This window comes from Sinocyclocheilus anshuiensis, unplaced genomic scaffold, assembly GCF_001515605.1.
Source record: "Sinocyclocheilus anshuiensis isolate Anshui unplaced genomic scaffold, SAMN03320099.WGS_v1.1 scaffold51, whole genome shotgun sequence".
Lineage (NCBI taxonomy): Eukaryota > Metazoa > Chordata > Actinopteri > Cypriniformes > Cyprinidae > Sinocyclocheilus > Sinocyclocheilus anshuiensis.
In genome coordinates this window covers 701787-711630 of record NW_015548296.1, presented here as the reverse complement: position 1 = coordinate 711630, position 9844 = coordinate 701787, and the positions used below count along the sequence as shown (strand labels likewise).

The following is a 9844-nucleotide window of genomic DNA, read 5'->3' as shown; positions in this document are numbered from 1 at the left end:
TTATTTTTTTTGAATGCCGGATAAATGTTGGTGTGTGTGTGTGTGTGTGTGTGTGTGTGTGTGTGTTAATGTAAACATATTCTTTTCTTTTTCTTTTTTTTTTTACATTTATGGATCTCTGTGTAGGATCTAAATAAAATGACTAAACTAAGCCTATGTAAGATCCAGTTGACAGAGTCACAGTGAAATAATATCTTTTTTCTTTCTCAGACGCTAGCATATGGTGACATGAACCATGAGTGGATTGGGAACGAGTGGCTGCCCAGTCTCGGCCTGCCTCAGTACCGCAGCTACTTCATGGAGTGCTTGGTGGACGCTCGTATGCTGGACCACCTTACTAAGAAAGACCTGCGGACACATCTCAAGATGGTGGACAGCTTCCACCGGTAAACATTTGGATTGACTGCTCATTTTTAATAACTAATTCTAATAACCAGACTTTGTATGGAATGGTATATGCATTATATCCTTACAGGGCTAGTTTGCACTATGGCATCATGTGCTTAAAAAGGCTGAACTATGACAGGAAGGAGCTGGAGCGAAGAAGAGAGGATTTTCAACATGACATCAAAGGTATGAATAAATTAATAATGCACTCTCTGGATTCATTACTTCTAAGATATGAAGCGAAGAGCACTATCTAGTGGCCGTAACTGTTATCTGCATTTTGGTTGCAGGAATGTGTGAGGTCAACAGCTGAGCTTTTTAGTGTCAAATTCATTTAAAGGGACGGCGCCCGGCTGAACTTCAGCATAACACATGAACTTGACACAGCTGTCACAGCTTTTTAAAATCTTTCATCTTCGTCACTAAAGACACACGCACCAACTGCTTAAGACACACACACTTAAGCACATTACGCACAGGATTGTACAAACAGAAAGCAGGCTAGCCAGCTGTGCAAAATGATCATGCTCCACATATACTGTTACCTAAACACAGATATTTCCAGAACTGTTATAAACACAGACCCCTTCGAAGATTCGCTTCATTAATGTTTACTGCATGGGTTAGAGGTGGTCTGTTCAGTCTTGTACCACAGTATATCACGGAAACTGTATATCACAATACACATGTTGTTTCAATAGTTGTATGTGTTTTAGCATATAAAATATATAACTTTTTGTCGGCCAAACCCCTAGACATCAAATATTTCATTGAAATATCACCTGCGATTTTAAGGTAATATTTCTATAATTTAATGACACATTCACATTCATGGTTCTCTGATGTTGGTTAATGATCACATCACATGCAAGTTAAATTGTGAAGTGTTGCAGCCCACATTAAATTATTATTATTATTATTATGAGGTTATAACTGTGATTTACAAAATTGAAGATAGAAATATTTTGCTGTTGTAAATTGCAATTGTACTGTAAAATAAAATGTTTTAATGATTTTATTGTACACTACAATTTACAATAATAATCTTGACTTTCAAACATTGAAACCTTCATTTCAAAAGGATATTTTGAATCCTTTTTGTTTTTATTTTGTCGAAATACTGCATATTTACTTATTTTATCCGTGTAATACTCTAAACTTCTGCCAACCAAAAATGTTGAAAATGATGCAAATGTGTAAATAAAGTGAGCATAGCGCATGTTGCATTCACAGATGCATGTTAAACTTGCAGCACATGCAGAGATGAAGTTTGCAGCATTTACTGTGAACCAAGAAGCTCAGCTGCAGATTACAGTGCCACGCTTCGCTTTGAAGTAGGCAGTTCATCAAATTATGCAGTTATTTAATTCATTCATATCCTTTGATTTGATATTCACACTATTCTATATCTTCTGATATGGCTTTATAATGGAAGTCATTTGAGTCAGTTTAATATGAAACCAATTAACCATTTTGTGTCTAGCAGAGGTAATAGCAAATGCATGTATTGTTATCACTCCCAGATACCCTGGTGTGGACCAATGATCATGTGATGCAGTGGGTTCAGAACATCGGTCTGAAAGAGTACAGTAATAACCTGCTGGAAAGCAGTGTGCATGGAGCTCTCATTGCCCTAGATGAGACGTTTGACTTCAGCAGCTTGGCCCTCATTCTACAGATCCCCATGCAGAACACTCAGGTGAGGAACACACCTGATGATGTTTAATAGCAGTTTAAAGACACTAGCTGGTCCATTCTGTTCTAGCATAGAAAACTGACTCAGTTGATTTAGTGGTTCAGCATACGGCTGGTCTTTCCAAAGTCCTGTATCTCTGTGTCTTCCAGGCCAGGCAGATTCTGGAGAGGGAATTTAACAACCTCTTAGCATTGGGAACAGATCGACGCCAGGAAGAGGTTGGTAAACATTTGGATCCTTTTTGAATTTTGGCTAAAATTTCATGGAATTTTTACAGGTCACTACAAGTAAATTTGTCATATGTCATATGCACACTTAATAATGAATAATGAATATTATTCAATATTGAATCACCTGCAAAATATAGACTAGAGCTTCTAATGTACTAAGAAAGAATCTTTCACAATTTAGTTACTTTTGTCATCACTGTTCAGAATGGAGCAATCACAATCGTTCATGATTACTGCATAAGGCATCTTATTTAGTCATTTTAAGAAATTGATGGGGTCGATTTTCATTTGTATATCAGGTACCAGCCAATTTATTTTATATATTTAAACAATTGTCATTTTTAATGTACGGATGTCAAAACATCTTGAGATTTGAATGCAGCTTTTCAAAGCTTTTTGAATGCAAGTTTTTAAAATGAAACAGAAATGTAAAATAGAAAAAAATTGTTTTAATTTTAAATGTTAAATGAAACAGAAAGTAAATAGAAATATTTATTCATTTGTTTATTTTGTCTTTGTAACATGAACGTAAAATACAAGTATTTATTCGTTTATTGTGTTCATCTGTGTAACAGATTTTTCAAAATGAAACAACTAGAATATTTATTGTATTTATTTATTATTTTATCTATTTTATTTCGAATTTACTTTATATCTGTGTAACAGTTTTTTCAAATGAAACAGAAACACAAACTAGAATATTTGTGTTATTCTTACTTGTTTTAAAATGGCCATTTCGTGACACAGCAATAAGCTGGGGGTGCTTGTCTGCATCCAGACTCTCCTGTAGAAGCAGCCAGGATTGCACTGCTCATCATTAATGTTGACATTTGTTCCCTGTAGAACTAGGAAATTATCATTGTGCTGTGATACTGGCTTCTCTGTTGCCATATATGAAATAACACAGATGTTGGCGCAGTCATAGTTCTGAACAGTATCTTAACCCAGTTGTTGTGATGTCATTCCTTTCAACAGAGTGATGACAAGTCTTTCCGAAGGTCTCCATCGTGGCGTAAGCGCTTCAGGCCGAGGGACGGCCAGGGCCTGGGTATGATGCCAGGGTCCATAGAGACTCTTCCCGCTGGCTTCCGCCTCAACACCATGTCCATTCCCCCCTCTATGGCTGCTGTGCCCAAGAAACAGCTGCAACCAGAAGGTAGAAAGGGGGGGCAGGGTGTTTTACAAGGGTGAAGTGAGTTCAGCATTGCCATTAACACATTGCACTTTAATGGTTGCAGTACAGTACTAACAAGTAGTGCCTTCTCTAACTCTTTTACAGTTTATCTTACAGCACTAATTGCAAAACATGAATGCATTTGACTGTGAAAGCATGTGTTGAATGTAACTAATATTAATGACACAGGTCAGGGTCATTCAGCTTGTGTCACTGCATGTTTTCTCCCATCTGTGTCTCTGTGGTTCAGCAGCCGGTCCTCCGGCCCCGCAGAGACTAGACCCCTCAGCTGTCAGGACTTACTCCTGCTAACTTGCTTTTACTAATCACTGCACTCACACTAACAGGTAAGCTGGTCACTGCAGCCTCTCTTCTAAGATAGAGATGTTTAATGATGCTCAGATTAATTTCTTGGTTACTTTTCATTTAGTACATGAATGGTCCGTTTTCTTTTGTGTAAAACTTAAGTAGAATTGAATGAAAGTTCATATAATCCACTAGGAACCAGCTAGTAACCAATCAGAACATGCAGCAACTGTATAGTAACTGATTGCATTATTGCACTCCATTATTTTATTTCAATTTTCAGTGTCCTTTCATGTATATTTATTCAGTCTCATGGATTATATGAACGTGAGCTCATGACCGTTTTTCTCTTTACATCATTTATTCAATTATATATTTTGTTTGTGTAATTATGAGATATTTAAATGTCACATTTTTATAATTATGTCAGTGTTCTTCTGGGTTTGGTACAAGTTAAGCGCAATCATTAGAATTTGTAGCATAATGTTGGTTAACACAAAGAACTATTAAATAAAGTAGAAATTTCAGTTACACAAATGGGCCATTCACACAGTAAGCATTTTTTCATTACACTTCGGTGCTTCTCCATTTTTTTTTATGTAAACATGCTCTAAGCGAGCATGTTTGACAGTTGCAATTGCATCTTCTGCATGACACAGCATTCTAAAAACAGTGCTCAAGTTAAAAGAAATTCAACTTTTAAAAATGCATCTGTAGAGCTTTTTCTTTTCTTTTTTCATTCTACTGCCCTGTGTTTTAGTGCAAAAACACATTCTGTCTGAAACACACTTATAAGTTGTTCACACATGCGTTCTGCTTCTCAGTTGTTTTTCTGTGTAAACGTGTTAGATCTCTTGTGTCTCTTGCAGCATTCTAGAAGATTTACTTTTTTTTTTTATTCCACTGCCCGACATTTCACATGTACACATGCGCTACATGGGCATATTTGCAATGAGCTCTTGCATCTTTTGCAGTGTTTTGCACATAAAACGGCACTTGTTTTGCACATAAAACGGCACTCTAAAACTTTAAAGAAGCCCAACTTTTAAAAAACACTTGTGTTTTTTTATTCGACTGCCCTCCGTGTGGCATTTTTAAAGGCAAAAATGCATTCTGTGTGTATGGCTCATTACACCAGACATAAATACCAGCGTCTAGACAGTTTAAAGGCTGAATGTTAAGCTCATCATTTTATTAAAGCATGAATTCCTCCATAAAACAACATGATGATTTGTAGGTGTTGCCAGTACATCAACAGACACATGACATGAGGTAAAGAAGTAGCAGACACTGTCCTGACTGCTTTTTTATCGACTGACATGTGTTACATTAACTTGTATCGAACCCTGAATATAATTTTTTTTGAAAGATATATGATTTTGCTTCTGTTATCCTCTCATTTTCCTACTAGTGCATTCCCACTACCTGTACGGACATATGCTTGCGACCTTTCGAGAATGAAATATGCCAAAATCTGGGGACACCTTGAAAGGAAGAGGGAAGGGTTAACCTCCACCCCTCCCCTGTCCTCAACAACACCAGAGCTTTCTTGGACACCGTGCAATAGAGGGAGCCAGAAAGGTGAATTTCGAACTCTGAGCGCGTAGAACGCATAGCAGAGAAACCTCGTCCTATCAGTCGTTTCCCAGTAATCCCGGTTCTATAGTCTTTGTGGTGGTCGTACTTAACTGGTGTACTTGGCCCTGTAGTCTGTCAGTGCTATAGTCTGCTCCTTTGGGTGTGCCATTGGCATTTTACTATATAAGGCTTTCTCCCCTTTGGTTATGCAAAATATTAATCAACGTCTCTGTATATATGAAAACCAGAAAATTAAGCTGTTATGTTTTTTATGGAACTATATATATCAGACTTGTATATGGAGATGAATATATCATATGAATTTTAAAGTCTCAGTCATGACTGTTTCCTGTCGGTTAGACAGTGCCGTCTGCTAGGACGGTGTTGTATGGTCGGTGTCTTACACCAGTGGTGACTGGAGAAACGTGCGTTTGTGTTCACATCAGCAGTGCTTATCCACGTAATACACTTCCAGCACTCCAAGATCATATAAAGCCACGATGCTAAATATTGTCGAGCATCAGGGAAAGCAATAGACTTCAGTTCACTTAGCATCAGGAGAGAAAAAAAAAAAAAGAAAGTAGGACCTGCGAACAAACGTGATCTTCGCCACTTGAAATTCAGCATCACAACGGGAACAAATGTTTCTCGATCAACCTACCTACCAAACCGGTTAAGAGCGCGTGTCAGTCTGTTGGGCATTTCTTTTCTTTTTTTCTTTTTTCTTAAGACAGTATTTTCTGTAATTCACAGGATGTATCGTGCTATTGTGGCAGCTACTGTACTGTGTGGAAATGTGTGTATGTGTATCATAAGTGTTACACAATGCTGACAAATCATGTTCTTTAAAAAGTGCTCTCTATTAAAAAAAAAAAAGAAGTATTAATATAAGTGACTGTTTTTTCATTTTATACACAAAAAAAATCATTGTCATTCTTAAAATAATTATATCCTATTAAATGAATGATTGATGATCAAGCCTTGTTTGTGCTGTGTGGGTCACTTTTGGCATTGGGGCGTCTGGTGGAGCATGCATGCCACTAAACGTGACAATCACTGTAGCATCTTTTGCCTCTCTTTCTCGCTCTCAATCATCATTACCACAGATCTGAAGGAATATATCACCAGTTAAACACTTGAACTTGAAATCCTGTGGTGTGCTGCTCTTTTTTAAGCCTCGATCTGCCAGTTGTGCCTAGCCTTTCACAGCCAGTTTAGTTGGTTCTGCTTTGTTTTTAATGTTCGGCGTGCTCGCTGAATATCTATTTGATCTTATAGTGGCTTGACGAGGACCAAGCGTTTCCCTGATGCGACGGTGGTGGAGGAACTGAAGCCTCTTGCTTTGCAGCATGTTCTTCTGTGATGGTCATTTTTACACTAATTTGTTTCTGTAGCTCTTGACAGTAATGTGAACTGTAAAACAGGTGCAGGTCTCTCTCTAGCCCCCTCACAAGCTCTTTCTCTTTTGTGTGCATGTAAGGTTTAATGTGTGTGTGTAAATAGCTGATTTATGTATATAATTCTGTATAGAGTAGCTGCAGATTCCACATAAAGCATGTGGTTGAACAAGTGAGATTTTTCTTTGAATGTGATGTTTGTTTAGTACTGCTCAGCTGCTGTTGAGGTTTTTTTTTTTTTTCACTTTAAATGTAAAAAGCTGTCACAAATAAATAATTATATATGAATATATAAAATAAATATTGACCTTATGTATTATAAATCATTTCATGGATTTTTATTTGTGTATTTGGTGCTTTCTTGCACACAAGTCTAAAACCAAATCCATATTTTAGAGATTGCTGGGAAAATACTTTGCAACAAAACAATAAATTAGATGATCAAATCAGTAAAAAAAAAAAAAGTAATTTAAAGGGCAAAGAAAATTAATATATACAAATACACAACAATCTTTATTATAAAAATCAAATAAATTATTCCATACACACCAAAAAATACAAAATAAAATAACAAAACCACTCTGTAGAAAATAGGAACATATTTACATGACTGGCATTCAGAGCTAGTTTAAATTAAGCAGAAATTGGTCAAAACCAGAAGTAAAACATTGGACCCACAAATGTTATTTTGCTGTTGTTGTTGGTAAGCATAAAGCACACACAAACAGAATGAAAAAATAGGAATCAAGAGGGGAAAAGGACAAACTATGAACTTATGAATCGGCCTGTCTGAAGTTTAAGCAGGAATTAGGCTGATCTGAAATTCGTTCTTATTCCCACAGAGATAAGAAACATTTGGAAATATAATCATATGGACCTCAAGATTTGTCTGGAAATTAAGCCCCCGAGGCTTTTATGACTTTGAAAAGCTACTTCATTCACCTTGGGTGTTACAGATAGTGCTGTAATGGTCAGTGAAAGGTGGTCTGAACATAACGGTGGTGTCACCCTCCTCATTTATTTGCTTATGTCCACTGAATAGGGGACCGGAGTCACCTCTGTTCCTGTAATGCTGTCCACAATAGACGTCAGAGACCTCAGGTTGGTTTGCTCTGAGGAGTCGTCATTCAGGAGATCTGAGGACATTAGAGAACTCTGTCACATGTTTGCCTGGCAAGTCCTTCAGACCTCACTTTTTATGTGGCTTAATGGAAGTTTTCGAATGTCAGGCTAGTTAGTGTAGATGTGGTAGTCTTACCCTCGTGAGCGGAGCTGTAGGCGGGGGCGCAGTGCTCAGACGCACTGCTCCACTCTGGACTGCTACAGCAGGTGCTGCCAGAGCCCTGATCACTAGAGGACGACATCTGTTACACACAAACACACACACACACACACTACTGTCAGTCACATCACCAGCCATGAATCAAGCACTGCACACGGCAACCTATTATCCTTCACACATTTGGTTTGATTGATTTTATATGTGCAGTCTAATGTTTTTAAAAATGGAAACGTGAAATACTGTATGACATTTTTTTTATTTAATTGAAATAAAGAAGTAACTTTATTTGATTTAAATAACTTATTTGACTTTTGTCAAATATTCTCAATTAATGAATGAATGAGAAAATCAAATTTGTTAATTTTTTAATTGAATTTTAATAAAAAAGTAACCTTTCTTCTTCCTTTTTTTCCCGCAAAGTATTCTGCATTTACATTTCTGACTTTACCAAAATAATATCAATTAATGAATGTATGACAAAATGCAATTTAATTAATTTTTGTATTTATTTTTTTTGTTATTAAATGCATTGTTTTTTTTTCAGTGCATTCTTCATTTCTGAATTTACTGTCATCTTGTCATTGAGTGAATGACAAAATATAGTTGAATGTTTTTTTGTATGGGTTTGTGAATGGGTTGATTTTCAATAGAAATATGAGTTAATTAAATACTCACAAAACTACATAATGTCAAAGAATGTCTGCTTAATTAATGTAAAGCACTTTTGAACTTGTTAAAATGTACAGTCCTGTATGACAGCGTATATGTCATATGTAAAGCCCACCGTACACCTGCCCCTGATTCCCCGAGCTTCACTCACCCCTTGAGGAGCCGCGGCTCTGTAATGCATGTTTCCCTGCTCGTGCTCCTGCTGGTTGAGAGAGCTGACCAGCGCCTGGAGTCTCTCGATGTACTGGATGGCGCTGCGCAGGATTTCCACCTTAGGCAGCCTCTGGTTGGGATTCATGAGCGTGCTCCTCTTAAGAGCCTCAAAGGCCTCGTTGACTTTCTTCAACCTCCTCTTCTCCCTCAAAGTGGCGGCTTTCCGTCGATCCATGGTGACCGACTTGCGCTTACACACCTTGCAGGCCCAGGGCAGACACTGACCCGGACAGTGCTGCTGCTCCTGGTGAGGAGACATGGACAGACCGAGGCTAGGAGATGGAGACGGTTTGTCCTCCAACCCCACTCCGTTTGACAGCAGCCTCCCGTCGCCACACAAGCCCACCATGGAGCTTCGGTCCTGATATCCTGCTTGGTCGAAGCCTCCGGTTAGCCTTGACTGGAAGAAGTTATCGCCGCCTTCGTAAAAACGCTGGTCTGCGAAGAAGTAGGGGTTGGTCTCGAAAAGCTCCATGTCTTGCTGGAATTAGAGTCCACCGGCTCTGCTCTGTTTTCTCTGAAAGCGTTCTAGGTCCTTTGCGGTTCTTGCGAGCGTGTGTGGGTGTTTCCCCCCGGAGCTGAGCTCGTGCTGAAGAAGATCTGTGGGCGACAACTGCTCCACACCAACTGCAGTGGTGGCATTTAAACTCTCTGCCTGGTGTTAGATCAGTAGGTTAAATATAGCCAGGGCTCTGAGAAACCTGACCCTGCGTTTAGCTGTTGCCACACATCTAAACTTTACATCTCTTTTCATTCCCCAATCTTCTGGGGATTTGGGACCGGTTTGCTTCGAGAATGGCGTCAGGCCGCTGTTGAAAGTCCAGGAACATGATCTGAGTTCCATGGAAATCAAACAGACTACAGCAGATATGAAAGATCCACTACGGCTCCTTAATTAACTGGTCTAAATCC

The 9844-nt window shown here is 38.4% G+C and overlaps 2 protein-coding genes across 2 annotated transcripts in view; one reads left to right on the top strand and one right to left on the bottom strand.

Moving 5' to 3' along the window:
• The window catches only part of ppfia4 (PTPRF interacting protein alpha 4), a 123816-nt gene extending 116791 nt beyond the window's left edge, over positions 1-7025 (top strand). Inside the window, exons 24-30 of the mRNA XM_016443653.1 lie at positions 211-386; positions 476-573; positions 1911-2086; positions 2233-2301; positions 3289-3469; positions 3738-3834; positions 5205-7025. Of these exons, the coding sequence (XP_016299139.1) occupies positions 211-386; positions 476-573; positions 1911-2086; positions 2233-2301; positions 3289-3469; positions 3738-3799 (762 nt within the window). The 3' untranslated portion in view covers positions 3800-3834; positions 5205-7025. The remainder of the gene's footprint in view (positions 1-210; positions 387-475; positions 574-1910; positions 2087-2232; positions 2302-3288; positions 3470-3737; positions 3835-5204) is intronic.
• Positions 7026-7321: 296 nt separating this feature from the next.
• On the bottom strand, positions 7322-9566 carry myog (myogenin). Its single transcript, XM_016443611.1, has 3 exons — positions 8871-9566; positions 8027-8132; positions 7322-7904 (listed from the first exon to the last, which is right to left on the bottom strand). Exons 1-3 carry the CDS (start codon positions 9405-9407, stop codon positions 7786-7788), a joined length of 762 nt encoding a protein of 253 aa, XP_016299097.1. The 5' UTR covers positions 9408-9566; the 3' UTR covers positions 7322-7785.
• Between the last annotated feature and the right edge of the window lie 278 nt (positions 9567-9844).

Coding starts and splice junctions, on each gene's coding strand:
- myog (XM_016443611.1), bottom strand. CDS start 9,407: ATGGAGCTTTTCGAGACCAACCCCTACTTCTTCGCAGACCAGCGTTTT. Junction 8,133..8,870: donor GAGCCGCGGCTCCTCAAGGG/GTGAGTGAAGCT, acceptor TGTGTGTAACAG/ATGTCGTCCTCTAGTGATCA. Junction 7,905..8,026: donor CTACAGCTCCGCTCACGAGG/GTAAGACTACCA, acceptor TAATGTCCTCAG/ATCTCCTGAATGACGACTCC.